At 50.8% G+C, this 26,321-nt stretch overlaps 1 protein-coding gene across 6 annotated transcripts in view; it reads right to left on the reverse strand.

The window, feature by feature from the left end:
- Positions 1 to 26,321, reverse strand: part of LOXL2 (lysyl oxidase like 2) — a 95,045-nt gene that overhangs the window by 27,559 nt on the left and 41,165 nt on the right. For 4 of the 6 annotated variants that reach the window (XM_077152792.1, XM_077152795.1, XM_077152790.1 and 1 more), the window contains exons 4-7: positions 20,149 to 20,360; positions 15,742 to 15,964; positions 12,615 to 12,816; positions 5,956 to 6,107 (exon numbers count right to left, since the gene is read on the reverse strand). In XM_077152792.1, coding sequence (XP_077008907.1) covers positions 5,956 to 6,107; positions 12,615 to 12,816; positions 15,742 to 15,964; positions 20,149 to 20,360 — 789 coding nt within the window. The remainder of the gene's footprint in view (positions 1 to 5,955; positions 6,108 to 12,614; positions 12,817 to 15,741; positions 15,965 to 20,148; positions 20,361 to 26,321) is intronic. The other 2 variants (XM_077152793.1, XM_077152789.1) reach the window with 1 other exon arrangement.

Raw genomic sequence — 26,321 nt, forward strand, 5'->3', positions numbered from 1 at the left:
ATGGGTTTTGATCTTATTGTGGATTTAGGGGCTACAAGGTTTGAGAAGCACAGACAGATAAGCCAAGGGCAGTGACAGTGCTAGATCCTCCTCCCAGGTTGAGTGGGGAATGAAATGAGGTAATTCAGGCAAAGCGCTCAGAGCAGGGTCTGGTACATAATAAATGTTCAAGAAATGTTAGACATGATTGTAACCATTAAAATTTTTAGGGTGGGGAGCCCCATCTTTAGATGAGACAGAAGCAGGCCAGAAGAGGGCTGGCCTGAGGGAGGCTGAAATTTGTCTTCCGGGGTGTCTCCAGGCTGAGAGCCCAGGGCTAGGATAGGTCGTGGACCCTGGATTGGATGTTGACTGTCTCACTCATGACTAACCTATCTTTGGACCTATGTAAAAACACAAACTAGGAAGACGAACAGAGCCATAGGGGTAGCCTTAGGATGTCCTGATGCGGGCAGGAGGCAGGCCACCCAACTTTACCCTCCCAGGGAAGCAGGGCAGCAGCCCTTCAGCAGCCTGTGTGTGTAAACTTAGCAAGGACGTCTCTAGGTCTGTTCCTTGGCTTATCTGAGACATAATCAAGGACTGCATACTTCCTTTATGTGCTTAAGGAACTCCCTGTTAGTAACATGGACTCCTCCCAAGAGATCCAATTAACTGTGTGTGGATTTCACCTGATCCATTTAGTCATCCATTATTTATTGAGCACATACTATGTAACAGGCACTACGCTAGGCACTGGGAGATTTGGGGAAGCTTCGCTGTTCCTGGCCCTGTACAAGGCCTTTATGGACATGAGCTCATTGAATACTTCTATATTGGTTTGTTAATGCTGCCAGTATGCAATATACCAGAAATGGGATGGCTCTTTTTTTTTTCTTTTTTTGCATGGGCAGGCACCAGGAATCGGACCTGGGCCTCCAGCATGGCAGGTGAGAACTCTGCCTGCTGAGCCACCATGGCCCGCTCTGGAATGACTTTTAAAAAGGGAATTTATTAAGTAACAAATTTACAGTTCTAAAGCCATAAAAATGTCCAAACTAAGGTACCCAGAGAAAGATACCTTGACTTAAAGAAGGCTGATGTCTGTCACATGGGAAGGCATGTGGCTGTCACCTGCTGGCCCTTGTTCCTGGTTCTGTTGCTTTCAGCTTCTGATGCCAGTGGCTTCCTCTCTAAGCACCCGTGGGCCTTCACTGAGCTCCTCTGGGGCACACTCTGGGTTCCGGTTTGCTTACTTCCTGGGGGGTATTTTTCTTTTTGCAACACTGTGCCAGCTCTGAAGCAACTATTCTCCAAGTGTCTGCATCTGCAGTTTCTCCAAAACGTCTCCCCTTTTAAAGGACTCCTGTAAACTGATCATGACCCACCTGGAAGGGGTGGAGTCACATCTCCATATAATCAAAAGTTCACCCCCACAATTGGGTATGTCACATCTCCATGGAAGTAATCTAACCAAAAGGTCACATGCACAATTGAGTGGGTCAGTCTCCATGGAAACAATCTAATCAAAGATTTCCTCCCTACAATATTGAATCAGGATTAAAGGACATGGCCTTTCTGGGATTCATAACAGCTTCATACTGGCACTCCTCCCAATAGCCTATGAGGCAGCACAACAGTCACCCCCATTTTACAGATGGAAAAGCAGAGACTCAGAGAAAATAATCATCTCTTAATTACCATGCCAGACCACCTTCAACCACTTAGGTAAGCTCCATCCCCACCGATGCTTTTGTGTGAAGGCAGGAATCATTGCCTATACCACAGAGCTTGGGGGAAACAGAACTGAGCACCAAGCAGGGATGTACAGAGTCTGGATGGGAGACAGAGGGCTCCAGACAGGAGGTCCAGGCCTGGGTCCTGGGCCCAAGTGTCCTGAGGTGTTTACTGTCCACTGGGGTTCTGGGGTCTGGACTCAACCCTGATGCTTCGGAACTCACTAAAGCACCCAATATTGTCCCTTGTGAAAACCACCTCGTTGCCTTTGAGTGGCTTTTCCCTTGGCGGGGTGTAGCTGCCAGCCCCTCCCACTCACCCCTTTGTTCTACCCTGAGTCTCCAACCTCCTGGCCTGGACAGGGGTGAAACTGTGTGTCCAAGAAGGACTCGCATATACAATGGGCAATGGGTTAGAGTCTGCAGGTCTATTTCCAGGCCTTAGGGTGGGGCCTCAGAGCCTGAGCCCTGACTTTGGGAGGCTTGAAGCTAAGCTCCCTTCTTTATGGGAGGGACACGTCATTGCCCTTCTCCCCACCCCAGAGCATGTCCCCCTCCAACCCTGGGGTGCTACAGGCCCCTGCGCCCATGTGAGCCCGTGGGGCATGGACCGCTGCTGGGAGGGAGTCAACACTGACAGTTTAGGGTGCCAGCACATGGTGACCATAAAAAGCAGAATGACTTTTAATGGGATTTGTTTTTTTTTTTAATTTCCTACAGACCATTCCTACCTATGACTGCACCTGGAGCAGGTGGCGCCCCCATTATCCCCTTCAAATGCCACTGCATCTCAAAAGCTTTGGCTGCCTTGAGATCAATGAATGAGAATGGAGGATGTTGAAGAAGTCCTTGGTTCACACTTTTCCTACTCCCAGAGGGCTGTGGGGCACCCACTCAAAGTCTAACTGTGAAGGCTCCTGTGTCTAGGGCTTCCTTTGGGAGCATACCTGAGGACCCTCTTCCTTTGCCCACTGCTGCCTGGGTGGGCATTCTGGAGTTGGATGGCCATAAGGCAGTGTTCCTGTTCTGGATTTTCAAGCTGAGGAAAATCTCAGAGGCTCTGGCTGAAGAACATTACTGCCACATCAATTCTGGGGCAAAGAAAACATGTGGTCACCAATGGCACCTCTCCTTGAAGTGCTCCCTAAAGCCCCCAGATCCTGCAGGGGTTCTTCAAGGCCTGGAGCAGTCTCTATGGCAGGGAGCAGGGTTCAAATGCTCTGGAAGGAATCCAGGCACTTCAAGATGCCTTTGGGAGCTTTTCCTGTTTTCCAGAGAAAACAATAAGGCACAAGAGTGGCTTGCCATAAAGTTCTGACTTGGCCCAGACACAGTTCTCCATTCCCCAGCCCCACCGCAGGGGCCAACCACATGGCAATTGCCTGGTTTGCTTGCTGAAGGTGGTCTGACCTCATATCCTGGTTTGAATCTACGGACCCCAGAAAAGGCCATGTTCTTCTAATCCATTCTTGCCGGTGCAGACCTACAGTGGGTGGAAACTTTAGGTTTAATTGAGATGTGACCTAGCCCATTCAAGGTAGGTCTTAGCCCTTTACTGGAGTCCTTTATGAGAGTATAAAGGACAGAGAGAGTTTAGAGAAAAGATGAAACCAGGAGAGGACCTGCAGAACACAGAGTGGAAGCTGCAGGAACCAGAGTTAAAGCAACAAGACTCAGGAGTAAAGGATCACAGATGCCAGCCATGTGCCCTCCCATGGGACAGAGAAATCCCGGATGCCAGCGGCCTTTCTTCAGAGAAGGTATTGTCCTGTTGATGCCTTAACTGAGACCTTTACATGGCCTCAGAATTGTACATTTGTAAACCAATAAATCTCCACTGAGAAAACCAACCCATCTCTGGTATATTGCATTCCGGCAGCTTTGGAAAACTAAAGCACCTCACCAGTGTCAATGGACTCCCAAGGAGCCTTGGTATCAGCCAGGAGCCTCTGGCTCTCCTTTCCCCTCATTGCCAGGAGGCTTGGTGTCACCTCTCCTCTCATCCAGCTACACCAATTTCAAGTATCAGGATGTTGGGGAAAGTAAACCCTTCTCAAAATTTCTCAAAATTTCTTAAAACAACCCAGACATTTCCTTTTTCCTCTTCCTTTGGTTCTCTATGTCAGAAGTACGATGTTTTAAAGAAGGGAGTGTAAGTGTGGGCAGCTAAATTTTTCTGAGCACAAATTGGGAAACTAAACACCTCTGGACAGTGGGGTATTGCAAGGCTGTGCCATGTTTTGACAAGGCTGTGGTTATCCAGCCCCACACCTACTTTTAGGAGGTGGGAGAGTTGGGGAAGAGGTAACACAAGACAGATGTTTAGCATGAAAGGACACTTGGTGACTTTCCAACTCAAATTCCACACATGTGCCTGGTCCTGTTGCCAGGCCAGGGCCAGGGCCCCGGTTCAGAGGTTAACTGGAGGTCGACAAAGGAGGCAGAACCCCGGGGATAGATTAGCTCCCCTAATCCCACCTGCCCTTCCAAGAGCCATCCCACCTTGGCTCCTCTCTCCTGGCAATTAAAGAAACTTTATTGTTACTGGACGGACAAAACCATCTAGTTCCAAGTCTGCAGGCTTTACTAGTTGTTTAGAAAAGTTAATTTCCTAATGAACTGAAGACTGGAAGGGAAGAGGGACATCATGTCTCTCACCTCCTTATTTTCAGAGGAAACTGAAAACTCAAAGAGATTAGTAAGCCAGCTGGAAGTCACACAGCTGGTGAGGAACAAAACTGGGGATTCCAAATTCCTCCCAGGGTCACTGGTAAGGCCCTTTGGGTCCACACACCATGCCAGGCTGTGTCTTGCTGTAAACTGTAAGGCAATTCTTGCAGCCCATATGCATTTATTTGATTGGTGGGTTTCCCCATTTATTCCGAGGAGGATGGAGTTAAGCAAATCAAAGTGTAACATTCTTCTGCTCTCTACGCTGGAGTGCAGAGAATCTAGAGTGACCTGAAGAAAGGGTAAGGGCTGTTTGGGTGGAGCTGTGCTCTTCCACTAGCCTGACTGTCACCTGGCCCAGGTGTACCTACTAATCAGAACATGGTCCTTCACTTCTTTGGCGTAGGTTTTTCATCTGGTTTGAAACCCACCCCCACCACCACCAAACTCCCATGTGGGTTAAATGAATAGTGCCACTGCATACTGGGGCTCCCAGCCCAGTGCTTTTTATAGCTTTATTGGAGCTGTCTCAGAATGCTGGTGGGCAGTTACAGATTGTAAGCTTTCCCTGCAGCTGTGGGGACTGTGGCCCTCCTTTCCTGCTCACCCACAACTGAATGCCTGGCTGAGCCGAGGGCTGGTGGTGACCCCCATGTTCTGGTCCATCTGGGCAGTGAGTTGCCTGAGGTCAGTTGTGGCTGACCAGTTGAGTAGCGGCTTAGGTGTGCTGGTGGCAGGACCAAGAGCTGTTGTCAGAGCAGGGACCCAGCTGGAGAACCACCCTGCACCCCACTGTGTCTGCTTTTGCTCAATTTTAAAGTAAGCACTCAAAAAGCTCTCCCAACATGCCAGCCCTGTGCTGGATGACATGCAGCACCCGGACAACTCTGTGATATAGTGACAATGGCTAAGTGGGATGTACTGTGCCTTTTGCAGGACAGGAGAGACCTTGCAGCGAGGAGGACTTCGACTTGTCAGTTACCTACTCGGGCGAAGCCACCGAAGCTAGTGTAGTTTTTAGAGCCCCTGTCTCAGGAATGGAGGAGTATGTCTCTGGCTATAATGTTGTAAGCATCCCTGTTCTTTCCCTCTGGTTACCAAAATACTGTTTTCCTTTCCAAAACACTGTCTGCATTTTGCTTACATTTCGGTGTGATTTGTGCGCATGCTGTCGGATGTGGTTCCTCTGGGTCCTTGGAAAGGGCCCGGGCTCCCGGCATCACAGGTGCTGTGGAGCTTGCGTCCCTGGCAGTAAACACTGAGTTACGATTGCATGTGTGTCCAGTTCCAACACAGGGCGTGGCACACCGTGGACACCGAATGTCCGCCCTGTGAGGGAGCTCAGGGTGGTGCTTCCTGTAGGCTTTCTCAATTAACAAGCTTACATGTGCTGGGTGACGGTCATTAATGGTGATGACAGGAGAGCCCCAGCACCTCCTAAGTTCATCACCAGAGCACTCAAGTACCACCAGCTGGAAAACTTCAGATTGAGGCCACCTGGTCTACACTTCCTGGGGCCGCTGTAAACAAAACCGTAACGCAGCCCTCTCTAGGCGCCCAGGTTTCTGACCTTTTTCTGGAAGCCCATGGCAGGGATGTTGCATCTCACACCAGCATCTTCTTCATGGTTGCAGCCCAGAGACTCGACGTTGAATTTGCAATCTGTGATGGACTTCTCGCTCCCAGTGCACTCGATTTCGTTGAGGTGGATGGGCCCTATCCCTGGCGAGGGAGAAAAAAAAACACACGCTGTGAGTCTCTGGGGAGAATTTTCCAGCGTTGAAAAGAAAGTCCCAAACAATGAGAATCCCTCTCCCATTCTTTTTTCTTATTATTAATTAAAAAAAAAATTAACAACAAACAAAACAATAAGATATCATTCCATTCTACATATATAATCAGTAATTCTTAATATCATCACATAGTTGCATATTCATCATTTCTTAGAACATTTGCATCGATTTGGAAAAAGAAATAAAAAGACAACAGAAAAAAGAAATAAAACGGTAATAGAGAAAAAAAGTTATACATACCACATACCATACCCCTTACCCGTCGCTTTCATTTACCACTAGCATTTCAAACTAAATTTATTTTAACATTTATGCCCCCTATTATTTATTTTTATTCCGTATGTTCTACTCTTTTGTTGATATGGTAGATAAAAGGCCTCTCCCATTCTTAAAACTCTCCTAGCTGCCTCCGATAATCAGTTCAGTGACCCAGGGGAGAGAAGAAAATGTATCTCTGGAATGAGGTTTCTGATGCTAAATCATTGCTTTTTGTTTTGGAGTTCATATATAGAGTGTGCTGCTAACTTGCTGTGTGACCTCGACCAAATCACAGCCTCTCTGAGTATTGCTTTCATCGCAAAATGAAGGTGCTGGATGACTATCGCTGGATCAGTTAGAGTCCCTGCAGGAAACAGACGGCATTCTTAAATCAGAGGATTTTAGGAGAGTTAGAAAGAGGGATTTTTAAAAATAAAGGTGTGGAGGGGGTGCAAGGGTAGTTCAGTGGTAGAATTCTCGCCCACATGTGGGAGACCTGGGTTCAGTTCCTGGTCCATGCACGTCCCAAAAATCAAACAAGCAAAAAAAAAAACAAACAAAAAATTCACACAAATGGTGCTGCAATTATGGGATACTCACATGGAAAAATAATGAAATGTGACCCTGCCATACAGCATACAAAAAAAAAAAAAAAAAAGGTGTGGGCAGAGTATAAGGGTATCACAGAGGGTAGTCCAGTAGTCAGGGGCTAGAACAGTGGGGCAGGGGCACCACCATGAGGACAGGGGGTGGGGGAGCGGGGGGAGCCAGTACCTGAAGCAGGGCAGTGACAGAGCTGCGTGGAGAGGCCGCCTGATCACAGCGGTTGCCGTTGATGGAGGACATCCCACCCCGCTCTCCCTCTTGGAGAATGAAAACCCTGGCCGCTCTCTTCTCCCCTCCTCCCATCTCTTGCCAGTGGTCCTCCTTAGTCAAACCCAACTGAGCCTTCTGGGGGATGGGACAATATGGGCAAAAGTGGAGCGTGGACCCCGAGGGGCAGACAGAAGACATCCAGCAAATCCCCCATGGAGAGCCCATGGGGAAGCTTCTCTTACAAGCACTGAGATCACAAGAGTGAGCCTCACATTGCTGCGGAGAGAGGATTCTCTCTGCAGTCTGACCAACACATAAAACACCCCTTAGGAAGCATCAAAGTCCAGTTCCTTCCAGGGGCTGGACTTTATCTATCCCCATCTTCTCGGGCTGAGCCTTGAAGGTGATCTCTTAGCTCTCCCGGGCCTCACCGTCTTCCTCTTGTTCGGCTCTTATCCCCCGCATTCAAACATGCTCTAAAGTCTCCCAACTTTTTGATGACCCCACACCTCCCTGGCCTGTCATGCCCCTACCCTTCCGGGAGAACAAGTTGGAAGAGTTATCTGTTTTTGTTGTCTCTGCTTCCATGTCTGGCACTAAGATCTTGCCCCAAATCATTCCCCATCTCAGGAAATGGAGGTGACTGTGGGTGCTTTGGAGGTCAAAGGTGGTGCCTTGGCCCTGTCTGGGGTTTCTGGGGCCACCCAATATCAAGGCTTACCAAGGCCAAAAAATAACTTCCAGGAGCAACCCAGCTTTATAGGTAAGAGCCAAGTTTTCATTTTCCTTGGCAATTCATTAGTGATGAAATTTTCAGTCCCTTGTTCATAAAAATTTTAAAACACTTATAAAACACATTGGTGACTATAGCTGAAGCATTCAGAGAAGAATTCAGAATGGAAAATCTGTGATAAAAGGCAGATCCTAAACAAGTCCTTTGAAGCAAGCAAGAACTACAGCTTGTGGACTAAGATGACCATAGAAATGAGCAGCAACCTAGGACTTGGGAAGCCAATGTCAGAGAAGAGGCTCGTTTGAGTGTGATGATTATGGTGATGGTTGCAATGATGACAGCTAATACTGACTGAGCACTTATTATGTGCTGGATTCTAGACACATTACTTACACCAACTCATTTAATCATCCCAACAACCCAATAAAGGAGGAAACCTGGAAGCAAACATTAAATACCTGGCCCAAGGGTGGAGCCAAGATTCAAACCAGGCAGACTGATCTTAGACCCAAGATCTTGAACAATTTCTGAAGTTCATTCAGGAGACTCAGGTGAGAAAATCCTGTGTTGGAACCTCTAGCAAGAGGTTTTCTCTGGGAAAGAGCTGAGCAGCCTGTTCCAGAGAACGCCATGTTCTCCATTCTGTCTGTCCAAGTAGAAGCTTGTCTTCTATGGACTTCTCGAATCCCTTCTCCTCCACGGCTCAGCTTAAACGACCTCACCTAAATCTAAACTTCTGCAGGGTTTATTGTTTGTACCTGTCACGTGGGGGGGGGGGGGGCAATGAGCTTTGCAGTCAACCTGAGACTGAATTCAGCCTGGGTCTCTTTGGGCTGTGATGAAATCTTTCTGAGCGCCACTTGCCTCAACTGGAGCAACAGTAATAGGACATAATAATATCCATTGTGCTGTGTTGAGATCATGAGGAATGAAAGGGACAGAGTATGTCAAGTGACTGGCATTTACTAGGGAGTGAGTGAATGGTAGATATCGTCAGTAATGTGTTTTATGCATCATTTTCTATTTGTTAGTTATTTTTGATTGGGGTTATTTCTGACTTTTCCTACTTGGCTTGAGCTCCTGGAGGGCAGAATCTGTTATTACAAATGTCCATGGAATAAATAAATTCTTCATTCCAGGATGTAGGTCCAGCCAGTTACTTAATATTTGGTTCCAAGTTTCCTCGTTTGTTGGGTTGTTGTGATGATTAAATGAGTTAGTATAAATAATGTGTTTAGAACAGAATCCAGCACATCGTAAGTGTTCAGTAAAAGTTAGCTATCATCATTGTAACCACCATAATCATCATTATCAATCAACAGTAATAAATTTGATTGCTAGACTACAGCACAACTCTGTGGTTTGAGACCCGCTGGTAAACCAGCCAATTTAGTAGGTTGCAATTAGATTTTAAACAGCTCAATAGAACAGATCGAGAGATACTATAAGGTTTTGCATGTTGTAAAGGTAAGCATTGTTTCATGAAACTTTTGTTTCAGTTTTATGTGTGTGGCACGTTCTGTATCATATTTCTTACTGTGGATTGGAGGCAAAAGAGTTTTAAGGACACTACTCTAGACCAGAGCTGTCTAACTCTGCAGCCACTGGCCACAAGTGGCTACTGAACACTCAAAATGTGGCTAATCTGAATTAAAATGTGTGCTGTGAGTATAAAATACACACTGGATTTCAAAGATTTAGTGTAAAAAAATAGTAAAATATCTCATGAATGTTTATATTGATTACATGTTGAAATAATACTATTTTGAAATATTGAGTCTAATGAAATAAAATATTAAAAACAATTTCATGGGTTTCTTTTTAGTTTAGCTTTTTTACATGACATCTAGAAAATTTCAGATATACACATGGCTCATCTTATGTTCCTATTGAACAGCTCTGCTCTAGAGTGCTGAAATTTCCTCACCGTGTTTGTTCGGCTGACCTGACTTATTCAGTTGGAGCTCATTCATTCCTTCATTCCTCATTCTTATTCTTCAGCAGTGTGTGCTGGGCACGGACTGGGCAGTAAGGGCACGGGCTGTACCCTCATGTCACTCTCAGTCTCTGAGGGTGGGGGCAGCGGACAGACAGCAGCAGGGTGGTAGTGTGCAGATGTGCGAGGTGACCCGGAAGCATAAAACAGCAACATTTGACCATGACCTAACATTCGGCCTGGTGGTAAGAGCGGGCCTCTTAGAGAATCCCAGTCTGGAGACAATCAAAACCACAGACATCGTTAATCCACCCGCCTCATTTTATAGGGAAGGTTTCTGACGCCCAGAGGGTGGCTCCAGGCCACAGAGTGAGTAGGGGGCAGGGCCAGGCCAGGAACCTCAGGTCTCGTCCTTTCACTACCCCTAGCTCTGGGTGTGGCCACCTGATGTGCCAGCTGGGGCCGGGATGGAGGGACTGGTCTGCTCTGCCACTTGACACTGAACGTGGTGCTCTTCCTTTTCTGCCTATTACAGGTGACCCCTTCCAGCAAGGCAGAAGACATAAATCATCCAACGGTTCTTTCAAGGACCACATTGGAAATGTCTACTGAATAATCTCTTCCTTCCAGGATCCAGAGGGCCGTGCTGCCGTGGAAACCTCTGGCTGCTCCCGGCAGTGAAATAATTAGGTCAAATAGCACACACCCATGATGAATGGAATGTTTATGTCATCCAAGTGCTTGTTTATTCCTCAGAATGAGGGATCATTGTCCCGTGGGTCCTGGGAGAGCACAAATCAACATGTCAACCACTCAGGAAAATGGGCCGTGGGAATCTTCGAGATCCAATGGGACCCTAAGAACTTGCCCTGACCAGGGAGGAGAATCCTGTATCGTGAGTGGAAATTGCCACACAGGATGATGCTACATCAAAGTCTGCTCCAGACCCCTGAACTTCAGTGCACACCTAGGAAGCTGGTGCAGACTGGAGGTAGAAGAGACATTCCAAATGCAAGAGGACTGGGCCAAGATCAGAGTAAAAGATAAAGGCCATATCGGAAAGTGAGGAGACATGGATTCCCGTCCTTCTCTGCCACTGACTGTGGCGATGGCCTCGGCCAAGTTACTTGTTCTCCTGAGTCTCAATTTCCTCATCCGTTGGCCTACGCGTCCCCGGAGCACCTCGCCAGCAGTGACATCTATGATTCCAGGACTCCTCTCTCCAGTCCACTAGCAACCAGGCCTCCATCCAACCACAAGGGAACCCTTGAGATTGACTCCCAAACCAACAACTTCTCTGATCAGAAGAAAAACCATTTTGCAACGAACACAATCTGAGGGAGTCGAACTTGCTACTACTGACTCGAGACTGGGGGCTGGCATCCTGAAGCCTGTGAGGTTAAATCTGGTCTGCCACCTGTTTTTGCAAATAAAGTTTTCTTGGGACCCACACATACATACACACGAAAGAGGTGACCCCCTCAGGCCAGGCATGGACAGAGTGTAAAAAGAACCCCCATGAGATGAGCTCTACTTCAAGAAATGTAAAAGCTCCATGTTCTTTATTGGCATTGGAAGCTAAGTTGAATCCATCATTCTAGAGTCTCCCACAAGTAAACCAATGGATGTGGTACTCAGGCCTGGGAGACCGGCCACTGTTATTTCCCCAGGACTGTGGCCAGTGACCTCACCGCATTCCTTTCTGAGGGGTGCTGCATTCTGACAGCATGGAAAACCTCTTCTCCCCTCAGGACACCCCCACCCTTGCCACAGCCCATCCTCCTTCCTCCCCCCCTCTCCCCTGGGCATGAGCAATCCCCTCCCCCCAGCCTGAAGCAGCCCTCATGTTGGTCAGCACTGAAAAGATTCCAGGAAATGACAGGGACCCCCCTTCACTCAAACCGCAGCTCTCTGGGGGAGGGCTGGGCCATCAGTGGGGTGGGGGGCAGAGTCTGCTTTGGGGAATGCTTGTCTTCTGAAGAACTGGGGCTTGCGAGGATAACTGGTCTTCGCAGGGCCTTGCCAGGGAGGGGAAGCGATTTGCTCTGTTGCAGTCCCGTGATTGTGCGTTTCTCTCAATGGACTGGCCCACGTAAGCCTGCTAGACTTTTGTTATTTGCTCAGACAAAAGATGTGTTCAGGGCACTTAATAAAAACCAGGCCCCTTCTTGCTCGGGTCTCGTGAGAGACAGTGCCAGGCTTCCTGCTTCCTCTCTCTGGTGAAAGTGGGGGGATGCTCGAGGTGCTGCACCAAAGCAGAAGAGCTGATGACACCTGGGTTGTTTTTTTTTGTCTCCAGGGGTAGTAGACCGCCTGTTGAATCCTGGAAGAAGGGCCTGAGAACTCCAGCTTTCTTAGTGTGGGGCCGTGGAGGACACTGGGTTAGGAGTGGGGAGACCTAGGTTCGCTGCTTCTAACAGGTTGTTTCGCTGTGGTCAACTTACTTCCTTTTCTGGGCCCCAGCTTCCAAATCCATAAAATGGGGGGCTTGCACTCAATGTTCTCTAAGACCCCTTCCAGCTCTGACTGTCTGGGGAGAGGCTCTCACTTTTTTAATTGAGCAGGAGCTGCTGAAAGGAGAGGGAAAAGCAAGGAGACCCCGACGAGCCCGAAGTAGTCAGCCGGACACCTGGAGGGAGGGTGTGCAGTGCTCTCCCGCGAAGAGGCCGCGCCAGCGCCCGCCCACTCCTTACCTTGCCCCAGCCGGGAGCCGGTGATGGCCTCCTTGGCGCTCCCAAAGCCCAGCTCTCTGCAGACCACGCTGGCAGAAACCAGGTCCCACTTGTCGTCGCAGATGGTGCCCCACTCTCCGTTCTTCAGCACCTCCACACGGCCCTCCCCGACGTTGGCGCCACCTCTCAACCGCACCAGGGGTTGCTGAGGAGACACACGGTCCTGCTGAGCGGAGAAGCTGATGCATGCCCCAGCTGGCGGGAGCTGGGGAGGCACGATCCCCTCCCTCCTACTTCCTACCCTGCTCCCCCGCCACTTCCCTGCCCAGGCACGCACCTAGGAGCTGAAACTGAGCTCTGTGTGTGTGTGTGTGTGTGTGTGTGTGTGCACTCACTTTACAAAATCTGCTCTTGCCAGCTCCCCGGCTCCTGGAGGCTGGGGAGCCCAGCAGCTTATCATCAGCCATGACCCACGCATGGCTGCTTCATTTTCCTCTCCCCTCGTCTCCAAACCCATGCCCGACCCAGGCTCAAGGCCCTTGCCATCAGCACTTTCCTCCACCCCTACCCCAGAACCTCGTGATTTAGAGCTCCAGAAAGAGGTGTCAGTTATAATTCACACACACACACACACACACACACACACACACACACAGAAACCAGGGTGTGGGAGCAGATGGAGTCAAGTGATGAACTGCCCATCTTGTAAGATGTGACCCAGGGATGTCACGGTGCTGGTGGAGAGTGGCCATTACTCCAATAAAATGACCCCACTCTGCTCCTCCACAGACCATGCCTTGTGTCTGTCTGTCTGTCTGTCTATGGCAGGGTGGGGTGCTGTGCCGTCACTCAGAGTCACCACACCCCAGGGACTCCTCTGACCTTGGCACTGGGTGGGGGGGAGAGGAGAATAGAGGGACAAGGGTGCATATAAACTGCCCTATGGCCGCAGGAACCTTCCTTCCAGCTTTAAAAGACAAAAGAAAACTTAAAACCCCTGGCTCCCGCCTCTGTTTTCTGTAGAACAACAACAAAAAACCACCTCCTGCTTCCCCCACCTTCCTTCCCAAGCTGTCTATCGGGAAGCCAGGGCCCCCTTTCCCCTCAGGCAGACGGTCCAGGCCCCAAGCCGAAAGGAGGCAGAGTGTCAAGTGACTTTGCATCAGCCCAGCCCAGCAGTGGCCAGGCAGAGAATGAGCTGGCCCTGGAGAGAAAAGGAAAGAAACCAAGGGAAAATATGATATAAGTCTCTCTTGCTCTATTTTTTTTTTAATTGGTTTGGTATGAATTTGATTCCTTTGCTTTAAACCGCACAGTAGAGGAGTTCCAAAACAGTGGGACCTGGTATCCTGGATGACAAATGAGGAAAGCCCAGAGGCTCCAGCTGAGGCTCTAAGCAGGATGCGGCCCTTCCAATACAGCAGCAGGAGAGGGCAGGTGGGCACTGGGGGTTGCTTGGAAGAGGGCCCGGGAGTGGCTGCCCATGTACGCCTGGGCCGCCTGCTGGCACATTCGATGGCGGAATCGCATCTGCGTGCTTCGGCAGCCATGAGGGGACCAGGCGGCCCGGCCAGCTCACCCACAGGGGCGGCCGAGCAGCAGTGCCAGGAGGCTCTCCAGACAGTTCCCATCCCCTCGGCTGACAGCTGGAACCACACATTCATTTCTTTACCCTCGCTTTGCATCTTGCCAAAGTTCACCAGCTTGGGAGGGGCTGCATCCAGTCTCTTGCCTCAGTTTCTCTTTTCCATCACACCCTTTCCAAGTGCGTGTCTCCAGGTGTCACGGGGGAGGGAAGATCAGAGCAGGCAGAGAAGAAAGGTGGAAGGGAGTAGGGACAGAGGCGAGAAGATGCAGGAAGCCAAACCTGCCAGACTTAGGGCGAGCCACTCCACTCACCCCCTGCCACTCCCGCCCCACAGCCGGCGCCTCACACGTACCCCGTTGGCCCCCATCACGGCCTGTCCCCCTCCTCTGGTCCCTCTCACCCCTGACCCAGGCCCCATTCCTCCATGGAGCTGACTTTGAACTCACTCCTGCAGAGGTGATTCCTAAGTATTTTTTTTTATCTGACACAGAGAATCATCCCCTAACAAATGACCAAATACCTCCGCTGCCCGTCCCTCGCCTCTTCCTCTATACTATTCCTACCCACCAGCGCCAACCCGCTGTTTCTAGAACACTCAAATCACAGAGACCCTTTGCTGGAATTATGTATAAAGACAAATAGGAAAAGAAAAGCTCAGTGGTTATAGAGAGAAGATGTAACAGTGCCCTTTCTGGTTTTCAAAGGCTGGGTCTGGCCAGCACATGGCTGAGATAATTCAGTCTTGCATCGACATCAGTCAGTCAAAGTGGGGGTGTTAATTATATGAGCGGATGTACACCTATATCTCTTGGAATGCACTTGCACACACATGCACACCCACACAAACACACACACATGTCCTTTCATACACACATGTATACTCTCACATGCATATACACACTCATACACATGCACACAAAGATGTTGGTTCACAAATATAACTAATGGGTAGAGATCACATGGACATGATAATGGTAGATTTTCCTTTTCCATCTTTGTGAACGCTTTCAAAATTTTTTATGCTTTCTGTTGCAGAAATCAACCCATACGTGTTTCATAACATTGGAAGCTGATTTTGGGTGCTTTTGAGAATTGTGTCAAGTTTCCAGCAGTTCCAAAATGAGCTTTCCCTTTGGGAACTGTGCAGCTGCACAAGATCCCCTGCCCGCCCCACCCCCTGTGCATTGTATATAAGCTGGGTCAGCAGAGAGAGCAGCGGATGAAGAGGAGTTTTCCTCCTTCCAGGGGTCTGCGCTCCACAGAGGGGTCTCCATTCTCAGAGAGGGGAGCAATGATGGTGAAAGGACAAGAGGGGCTGCTGATAACTTGGGACAGAGGCCCAGCTGATGATTTCACCTGGAGGAAGCATCCAGGTGAGGATGGCCGTGCTAAGTTCTGGGACAGTCTACTTACTGCCGTCTTTCTGCCATCTTACCCGCTAGGAAAATGGTCTTTGGTCTCAGCCTGGGCCTGGCTCTCCTCACTCTGTCCCGGGGATCCTGCCCGGCCCTTCACCCCACACACGGGTGCCAAGTGGTCCCACCTCCTGCTCTTCCTCACCTCTGGTTTGTAGGCTTTCCGGAACCTTGAGGGTCCATCGAGGCTGAAGGCCTGGCCTGGCACGCAGCTCACCACGGCTGGCAGCCCGTTCTCACAGGTGACATTCTTCACAGGGCCCAGGGACACCTGGGGACCCAGCTTGCAGCTGGAGATGTGGGCCTCTGTGCCCGTGCAGTCCATGGAGAACGGCCAGTAGTTCGGCTTCTTCCGGGAGGCAAACATTCTGCAGGAGAGAGAGACCCGGTGACCAGGGCACTGGGCACACCCATCTCTCATTCTTTCCACAAATCTGCACTGGGCATCTGCTCTAGACCAGCCATCATGCTGGGTGCCAGGCTACAGACGTGCTCCCTGGCACCCTGAGCTCAGCCCCGTTTCATAGATGGGGTTTCCACCATGGTCCATTCTACAGGCACCTCGTCTACGCGGGGCCCTGCAAGGTAGGGTGGGATTTGAACCAAGCCTTGAATGAGAAATAGCACTGGAACAGGTGGAGGGCTGGGAGGTCAGCCTGTCTTCTCATTCTGTTCCAGCAATTTGGGGCCTGCGTGCTCGTCCCTGCCTGGCAGAACCCAGGCCGTTGCCAGAGACAGCACAAAGAGCATCCCTGCCAGCTGCCCAGGGGTGAGCCTTCCTCACCCTTCCTCAGGATAGGCTGAGCCCTTTCGGGGACAGAAGTAAGGTCATGTCCCTGCTGCTGTGCCAGGCCTGGGAGTACGTGCTTTGTCTCAGGGTGAATGAGATGCGAACACAGAGGAAGGACAAATTCTACAGACTTCACCAGCCTCTTTCCTTAACCCAAACTTGAGACCCATAACAATTGTGCACCCGTGGGCACGATACCACAGAAGTTTGAAATTAGGGCTATCCTAGAAAATTCAGGATGCATGCCCACCATAAGCAAGGCCTAGAGCAGAGAATTACACAAGAGAACTATTAATAACTCAAGAACCACTGCCCCTCCCACTTCCTGTCAGGCCTCCGCTCCTGGAGGCACAACCTCCAGCTCGTTCCCATTACATCCCACATCTGGACTGGAGAACAGGGTCGGGATATCGCTGGTGAAGGGCTGGTCAGATCTCACCAGCCTGCACTTGGCTCAGGAAAGTCCCTTTGCTTCCAGCTTTCAAAGAACAGCACCCTCTCCCAGGAACAAGATGCCCTGGGCTCTTAATATAGAGCCAAGAGCCTAGAGCAAACACTGCCCAAAGACGTGCTCCTTCCTTCCAGAGGCGGCCCCCCTTCCCTCTTATGTCAGCCCACGGGAATGTGTGATGGCCACCACTGGCCTCCACAACCGGCCTTCACTCAGGAGAAGCCCCAGGGCTGCAGACGTGTCGGGGAGGATGGGCAGCCGGCTTCCGATGCCGTGCCTGGAGATGGGGCCAGCTTCTGGCCCAGCAGGAAGCCAGCCTGTGAGAGGGGTGTCTAGGCCCCGGTGGGGTAGCAGGAAGAACGCTGAGCTGGACCAGGTTAGCTCAGGTGAAAAGTCCTCCTGGTTCTAATCCAGCTCAGAGTGAAGGCGGATTTTGAGGAGCCCTGAAGCTTAAGCTTCCTTAGCTGTGAGGTGCACCCTGGCTCCCCAGCCCGGGCGCAGAGGTCAAGCTCCACAACAAAGCCAGGGGCCGGGGAGGGAGCACCCCTGAGGGAGGAGCCCCTAAGTCCACTCTTGGGTGAGTCTGAGGATGCAGAGGCCTCTGAGGTGAAGGCAGATAACCTGCCTGGAATCCTCTGACCGGAGGGAAGGAGACGCTCAGAAGAGCTGCAGTTACCGGCGTGGGGGTCACTCTGAGGCCAATGAGCCAGCCGCAGAAGGGTGGTGGGGAGACCCCCAGGGAAGAGGGGCCATAGGCATTGCCCAGTTTCGCTTTAGAGGCTGCAAAGCCCTTTAGGGGCCTGGGTGGATGCTGGGGGGTGGGGGTGGGGCGGGTTCTGAATCACCACTCTAGCTCAAGAATTCCTTTTAAAACAACTTCCTTCCTAGAGTGGGCAGTGCACTGGGAGGCCACTTCACACGCCATAGGCTGTGATGACAGCCACAGCTGGCCGTAGGAAGGGTGAAAAGGAGATGGGGTAAGATGGGACCAGAAGCCAGGATGAGAAGGTCATTGATTTGGGGGCCACGCAGGGTGTCAGCCTCCACTGTGGCTTCCAGACCTCTGTTGTTCTCACTTCCTGAGCACAGCCCGCTGATGCCCCCTCCGAAAGGACCGGCCCTGCCCAGGGTTCAGACTCTACAGCAAGCCCCATGTGGCAGGGTGGGGCAGGGGGTGGGGGTCTGAGCTGTGTGAAGAGGCCCTGCCTCCAGGGAGGCTTAGCGCTGGAAGGGTCTCAAGTGTGAGATGGACTCTGTCCTTGGAAGCAGACCTGGGCTCTTCTCTGGGCTCTGCCAGGAGTCGGCTGTGAGACCCTCCCCGAACCTGCTGCCCTTCAGGCCTCAGTTTCCCCCTGGGTGGACTGATGGGCTTGGCCTGGGTGAGCTCTGAGGCCTCACCCAGATCCCAGAGTCCTCATTCTTTGCTAATGATGTCTTTTCATCCCGCTGCCGTCTCAGCCTCTAACTGCATAACGGAGGCACAGGAACTTCCCAGCCTGCCTTTCTCTTTTGGGGCACTCTGCTTCAGGGACTATGCAGAGTGCCCACCCTCACAGTGGCTTCTGAGTCCCAGACACTAACACAGAGCAGCAGAGATCAGCCAGGACAGTTTCATTTCCACCCTCCTGCCCCTCTGCTGTGATGGAAAACCACCCCCAGCGACAGACTGGGAGGAGGGGCTGGTTTCGGGCAGCATCTGTTAAGCATCTTGCATCTCGGCAGAGAACCCCCATCCTTGGATGCCTCCCAGACTTGGAAGACTTTTCCTGCTCTGATTGGAAAAGACAAAGTCACAGACATGGGGGTGTGGGGAACAGGGAGAGGGGGTTTCAGTCTCATCACATGAGAGGATTAAACACAGACTAGCTGCAGAAACTGGGTCTGAGACTCGCCTCGAAAGCAGGGGATGCATCCTGGAAGGCCCCCAGCTGGGGAGACCGGGTTCAAATGAACTCCCACTCCCAGGGGACATCCCAGGGCCCAGCCGCGGGCCAGGTCAGACCAGCACCAGCTGGGGGAGGGGGTGGGGGTGGGGCTCTGGTCGGGCCAGCCCTGCAGGAAACTTATCAGGGGAGGGTGTCTGCTTTTCTTGGCTGCCAGTTGGAAGGAAAAGCTGAAGCGATGTCACAAGGGAAAGAGTTGGCCAGCTGTGGGGAGGATGGGGACCCTCGGAGCAAAGAGGAAGGTCTGGTCCATGTCTGGGGGCAGCACGGGAGTGGAAGCCACCACTGAGGTCACCCCCAGGGGGTTAGAGGAGCCCGTCCTGCTGGGAGGGATCTCACCAGAGCTTAGATGGCCTTAGCCTCGTGAGGCCACGGCCTGGGCAGGAGAGGGCCCAGGACCCAGGGTGGGGTGCCAGTTGCTGTACACCCCCAGGGAACTGTAGGGACAGCTGGGGCTAGAACCCAGGTCTCCTGACTTTAAGGCCACCTCTCCTTCCACAGGCTCCCTCTGCTTTGCAAGAAAAAGAATGCAGTGTTGTGAGTCTCTGCTCTTTAGCTGGATCACCGACGTCTGAGTCCTGGATCTGCCACTTTCTAGTTGTGTAACTTTTCCCTGACTTAGTCTCCTCCATTCTAAAATAGACCCCTGTCTGCTAATGCTGTTTGAGAATCAAGTGGCTAAGACCAGTGGCTAGCACAAACTAAGCACCCAGTAAACTCTAGCTAATAAGCATGAGTCAACAGTAAACATTATTAAGAGGAGAAAAAAAGACATCCCATTTCCAACCAGATAAACTCCCACTGCTGGATTGTCACGGCACCTAAATCACTAGACACCCCTCTGATCAAACTACTCTAAATCCCTTACTATCTACTTTTTTCCCGCCTCCCCGGGAGACAGGAATGCTGGAAACCACAACAGGATTTTAAGATGCCATTGGGATCTGTTAAACCAAATTGAATTTATGAGTTTCTCAATTACCTAGCAGAGGCAGGAAATGTCCTGATTTCTCAGAATAGGGGTTTGTTGAGGGCAAGGAAACACCTCACTTAAAGGTGCACATAGCCTGCCCAGGCTTCGCGCCGCCCCTGTTCGCCCTACCAGGTCCCTGCGTGGTCTCGGAAACACCTTTTGAGAGATTTTCTGAGCTCATAGTGCCTTGCATAATCATTTTGCTGAGGGGAGGGCTGCCCCCCCAGGGGTGTGAGCACGGCACCCCCCACCCCACCCCGTGGTGCTCCTGCAGGCTTGCTGCCTGGTGACCGGCGGCAGAAAGGACTCCCCTTGGCCCGCACAGCACTGCAAGGGCTTATTTTAGCAAAGCCGGGCAAGAGTCCCGGCCCCCCCAGCACCACGCGGCCGCTTACTTGTACACTTTGGTGTTGTACTTCTTCTCCCCGGGGAAGCCAAACATGCCGCAGACCACGCGGGAGTTATTGGCTGTCCAGTGCGTGCCACAGATCTGCTTCCAGGTCTTGCCCTCTTTCACCTCCACGTAGCCCTCGGTCGTCGGGGTGCGCTTGCGGTAGGCAGAGAGGATGGCTCGGATCCGGATGTCCTCCACCTGGATGTTCAGGTTCTGGGAAGAAGAAGGGGCGGGAGGGCAGGGATCGCCGGGCGCTGCCTCGCGGGGCTGACTGTGCCGTGTGTGCGGCCGGTGGTGGGGCTGCAGCTTTCCAAGGAGAAGCAGCGGGGCACGGCCTGCAGCAGCCTTGAAGGGCTCCCGGAGCCTCTCCCACATCCTACCAGAGAGCCCGGAGGGCATGGGCCAGCAATTCCGATTCTCAAAACAAGGACACAGGAGCGAAAGACAGCTTTCTGAATTTTAGTATTCTATATTAAAAGTCATACACCTTTTGCATTTTACTCCAGAGCATGTGTGTGTGTGAGTGTGCATGTGAGTGTGGGTGTGTGTGTGCACACGCGCCTTCCCCATTAATCTTTCAGTAAAACTTAAGTTTCAGGCAGGTGAGTCTCAGGCATCCTGAGGCTGGAGATGCCACTGGGGTGGGCTTTCCTTAGTCTGAAAACCCCAGGAGGGGCCCGGGAGGGGGAGAGTGGCGGGCCTTTAGGAGAAAGTGGGAGGGGGAGGAAGCAGGGGTTCCTGTGTTGCTGCGGGCAGGCGACCCACACCTGCAGGGAGTAAGAAGCATCCGGACCCGGACCCGGGACCTGGAATAGGGTTGAGCCCAATCATTTGGCTGTGGCCAGGAAAGGAAGGGTTCTGAATGCCTGGAGACCCCGGGAAACCCCTTCCTCATGCTCATACCCATCCTTCTGTGGTAGTGAATGACAGAGAGGCTGGAATAGCTGGGACTGGGAGGGGTGGGGGGCGGAGGATTAATTGGCAGGACCCTGACAGGAGGAAGTAGAGGAGATTGAGGGGAAGGGGAGGCAGGGAAGGGGGCTTTCCCCTTCCCCTCAGACACTGAGCCCCACCTAGGCCTCAGAGTTCCGGAGAACCGGCAGAAAAGGGGGCCTGGAGAAGCCAAGCCGGATGAGAGGAGTGCAGGAGCACCATGGAGGTACAATGACACCTGGGCTTCCCCAACGCATGCCAGATGGGCCCCTAAATACAGTACTACTGAAGCTCCCTCCTGAATCTTTCCATTCTAGCCCCTTTGTTTTCTGTTCCAGCCACTGCCTAGTGGGGCCATCCATCACCAGCTCTCATGATGGTCCCTGAGTCCCTGCCTCTCTCCCCCTCCATCCACCTTCTACAGGACCAGCTACCAAAGGGCTCTTTCTAAAACATAAAACTAATATTGTTCCTTGACAATGGGTTTGTGTGCACTCAGCTGAATAATTTGGGCCTTAGAATATAACAAGGATATATATGGTCCATGAACCTTCATGACAGATTCTAGCAACTCTACAGTCTACATTCAGATGCAATGAGTTACATCATCATAAAGCCGCCATAGCCTACTCACCACAGGCCTAGCCTGGGCTGAGTGCTCCTTGTGCATTCTCTTACTTCATCCCCAGCAACATAATGATAGGTTCCTATCGTCATTCCTAGTTTACATGCCAGAAAACTGGTTGGCACTGGTTTCCTCCCCTGGACAACCCAGGACAGCACCTGGGATTCAGCGTGAGAAGCTCTTGGAGGCCCACCAGAGAGAAAGCTCGATGCTGGGTCACAGCGGGAGAGGTGGGGCATGTCAGAGGGGGTGCTGGCAGGGAGGATCCAGCGGCCTGGGTGCCCCAAGTCTCTTGTCCAGCCAGAATGCAAACGAACCCTGAGGCTGAACGGATCCATTATTTGGGTGCCCAGGGAGTCGTGTCTCCTGGCCGCTGACTGGAGGGTGCAGAGCCAGGCATTGCTCGGCAAGTCCTACAAGGCGGTGGAAAGCATGTGGGCCCAGAGTGGTGGTATTTGGTCCTGGCTCCTCTCCATGCCGAGCTGGAAGCAAGGCCGCCAGGGGCAGGCTTATGTCTTCCAGCCTGGATCCTGGATCCTTTTCAGCCCCACTGAGGCCCCAGGACTCATGCCACCAAGGCACGTGGACAGGGGGAGCCAAGAAAGGGCCTGAGGTGTAAAACCCGCCCGGAAGCCAGCTCCCTTCAGCCGCTTCCCACCTCGGGAGCCGGCTGGAATTCCTGCGCGCACTGCCTAATGCCGAGAAGGAAAGTTACTGCTCAGAAACATTAGCTCTGCGGCTTCCCGGCTTCCCGGGGGCAGGAAGGCCGGGCCAGCTTTATTACATTCACAGAGCCTTTCCCTAGCAACGTGTCCCCCACCCCGACCCCCATGGGGCCGCAGCGCAGCCATGCTGGAGAGGAGATGTGAGCCTTGGCACTCACCCTGCTAAAGCGGGAGGAGAAAGGCCCTGGGGCTCAGTGGTGACGGTGATGATCAGATATCAAACACTAATTAATTACACATCAGGCTCAGCGCTGGCACCTCAACCTCCTCCACTTCACTCAATCCCCATGAGAACCTGAGATAGCTGATGTTATATCCATTTTACAGGTGGAACAATATGAGAAACCTGGCGAGGTTTTCCTACTTGTCCAAGTTCACACGGCCGATGGGTTAGGTGAATGAAGATGAAAACCGAGTTCTGCCTCCATGCCCGCGTCCAGGCTGGCAGCTGCTGCTGTCTGAGCAGTCCTTGCCCTCACGACCTGGGACCTGTGCATTTCCTGGCATGGGGACGAACCCACAGAGGACAGGGTCTCGGCGTGGGGCTTCTGTGGGGTCCCTTTCCTGCCCGTGGCTGGGCTCATTCCATGTCCCCTCTGTGCCCCGCCTGGAGGAGCTGTGAGTCAGGATGGGGAGAGGAGAGGCTACGTGAGAGAGAGCTGCGCTCCCAGCTGTGCTTGTGCTCGGGCCAAGGGCAGGCAGCAGGGAGCGCCTTCCTGGCACACTTGCAGCGCTCGTTGCTAGTTTACTAGTTTATATAGGCCGCTCGGAGACCTCTTTGTAAGAAAACACATACACACATAACTTCCCATCTTACTTCACCGCTGAGGAATCCCTTCCATAACCACAAGCACTGGAATTTTTCCCCCAGAAGTTCACTCCCAAAAGAGAAGTGAATATATTGAAACACTATACTATATTCACATATGTATTTTTAAGTGAATGGATCTCTAGTACTTGCTCATTTAAAATTAAACGTAACAGACCAAAAGCTCATTAAGCATCTGGCACATTTTAAAATTCAAATTAAAGTAGAAAAGAAAGTAGATTAGAGGTTCTCAGAGGCTATGGGGAAGGAGGAACAGGGAGTGGGTGCTTAATGGACACAGGGTTTCTGTTAGGGATGATGGAAAAATGTTACTGGATGATGGTGATGGTGCCATGTGAATGCAATTAATGCCACAGAATTGTACACTTAAAATGGCTAAAATGACAATTTTATGCTCCCTATATTTTTTAATCTTGGTTTTCTAAAAAAAGTTTTAATTTTTAGAAGTTGTCTGATTGTCATCCCTCTTGCCATAGAAAAAATAGTGCCCCAGGCCTCTAAAAGGCTTTCCTCCAAGGAGTTCACAGAACCTTCTGGACCTTTCCTACTCAGTCCTTATCATGTGCACAGGGAGGCTGTGGGGAAACCAAGGCACAGCCAGGCTGGGGACGTCCCCTGGTCTGCCTGGCACGTTAGTGGAAAGGAAGGCTGAGGAAGAGCACAAGGCCTCAGACTCCAGGTTTATGCCTACAACATTTATAATTTGCAGATCTGCAGATGACATGCAAATTCCATAATATGACAATCTGGGGTTGTCACCAATGAGGAAAAAAATCACCAGTTTTGAAAGTCTGGCTGGAGATTGCATCAGGGAAAGATACAAAGGGAGGCAAGGCAAGCAAGAAAGCAAGCAAGCCTGCAAGAATTCACGTTACAATTTGGTTTAAAATCTCAGCACTAGGCAAAGAGCCTCCTGGGGCAGCACTTCTGCACAAGCCCAATCTTAGCCCACGTGAGCTATCTTCTTCCCTTTATTTTGGAGGCTGTAATTTAAAAATCAGCTCAGCCCTTCTCACCTGAGAGGCCATACCTGGAGTGGTACTGGGGTGAACCATGTGGGAGAAACATACTATCATGTCAACATCCCGGCTGGTTAGTTCTATGCAACTTCTGCTCATTGAACATTTCCCCTCCCTCAATTGCTTACAGGATCCTGTATCTTGCTCTTAAGCCCTCAGCCTTCTTTGTTCCAGCTATATTTTAAAAATGGCCTTCCACATACTGACCCATTTTTCCTACTGCCAACCTGGCACCTTCCTCAGCTCCTCAAACAAAATGCATCCAAGATGTTCTCAATTTTTCCTCATTTCATCCAATCAAATTCCTGCCCTTCCAGATTTGCAGACTAAAAATCTTGCATGCATTTTTTTTTACCCTTTCTCTTCTTCACCCTTATAGCCAATTCTGCCTCAGCAGTACCGTCTCTGTCCTTCCATTACTTTTCCATTCCCACTTCTATTTTTTAGTAACATGTGCAATGAGAATTGTGGAAGTAAATTAATTTTGTCATTTCATTGAGGTCCCACGCTCTCTCCTCGTCTCTGATTTAATGAATGACCCCGTCCCCTTCACACACTGCCAACACATTCATCCACTTTGACACTGTTTATCTTGAAACTTTCCTGTGGTTCCCCAATGTTTACTGAGTAGAGTTGACTCAGCCTCCTGATCAAGAGCCTATCTGCTCAGATCCAATCTGTGTTTCCAATCTCCTTTATTCCTTTTTCCTTTTCCAGATAGAGAGCTCCTCTCACTTTTAATTCAATGTTGAGCCATTCCCTGGAATTCTCTCTCCAGTTCTCTCTAGCTACAAGGATCCTATCAACGCTCAAAGGCATTTTCTTTCATTCATTCATTGAAAGACATTTGTTGAGTCTCCTATGCCCCATGTCCTGTGCTAGGTCCTGGGGAACAGAGGTAAACCAGGTAGGCAAATCCCTTAGCCTTACTCAGTGGGAAAGAAACAGCACCATTTTCCAGGAAAACTTCCACTCCCCTCCATCGCCAAATATCTCATCCACATAGATTTGATTTTTTCTTAACTCTTTTAGCATTGACTTTTTGAGTCACTCGTTTTGTCCCTGGCTTATACTATCTTGTTATTATTTCTCTTCCTAAGTGTTCTTGCCATCCAATTGGACTGTGAGTCCTTGGAGGCACAAATGGTGCTGTCTTCATGCTCATATTACCCATATTACCAGTGCCAAACACACAGTGGGACCTCAAATATTTTTCAAATGAACCAATAATAATTTTTTTAAATTCCTACAACGAGGAGTTCAGCTTAGCTAGAAATAGCGGGCTCCCAAGCCAAAATTTTAATAAAGACTCCTTTTATTCTTTGTTGAATGCAAAATAAACCGTTAGTCAGTCCTTGCTTCTCTTTATAATCTAAGCACTACTTGGGTGCCTTATGAGTAGATGGGGGAGCATCTGCTCCTGGTCTGTGCAGTCCCTTGTCTCCTGAGCTAATAAACAGGTATTGATCTGAATTAAAAGCCGATCTGGTGCTCAGCATACATTTTGATGGTTTAGCCGAATGGATCTCACCTGTAAACAGTGAGCCACATTGTTTTAGGGGAGTCTGGCAGCAATGTAACTATCCCCCTTTGATTAAGCAAGTCGGGTTTACCAGTTTAAGCAGATAGTCTGTACCTTTCTCTGGCCTGTGACTTCTGACTGGGTCAGATGAAAGGGGAGAAAAGGGATGAAAAAGGATGAAAGGGAGAGAGGGAAGGAATGTCAATGATATTTGGTCCTCCGCTCTAAGGGATGGAGATCGGTTGGCGTGGAGGGGGCTCTGAGGTGTGTGTAGGCATGGAGAGCTGAGGTCATGCTAAAGCCATGACAGGATAAACCAACAGCCCTATAAATCAAGAGCTCTGCAACTTGCAATACTGCTGGAAAATTGAATGCTCTCTGTTTCATTTTCCAGCCTGGAAGCACTTGGGTAGGTAACAGAGGCTTCTTCTTTGGAGAACAGGCAGGCCTGCTGTCTGCAGGAAGCTGGCGAGACACCTGCCCTGGCAACCAGTCCCTTTGACCCAGCCACTCCTCCTGGC

Source organism: Tamandua tetradactyla, chromosome 3 (assembly GCF_023851605.1).
Source record: "Tamandua tetradactyla isolate mTamTet1 chromosome 3, mTamTet1.pri, whole genome shotgun sequence".
Classification (NCBI taxonomy): Eukaryota; Metazoa; Chordata; class Mammalia; order Pilosa; family Myrmecophagidae; genus Tamandua; species Tamandua tetradactyla.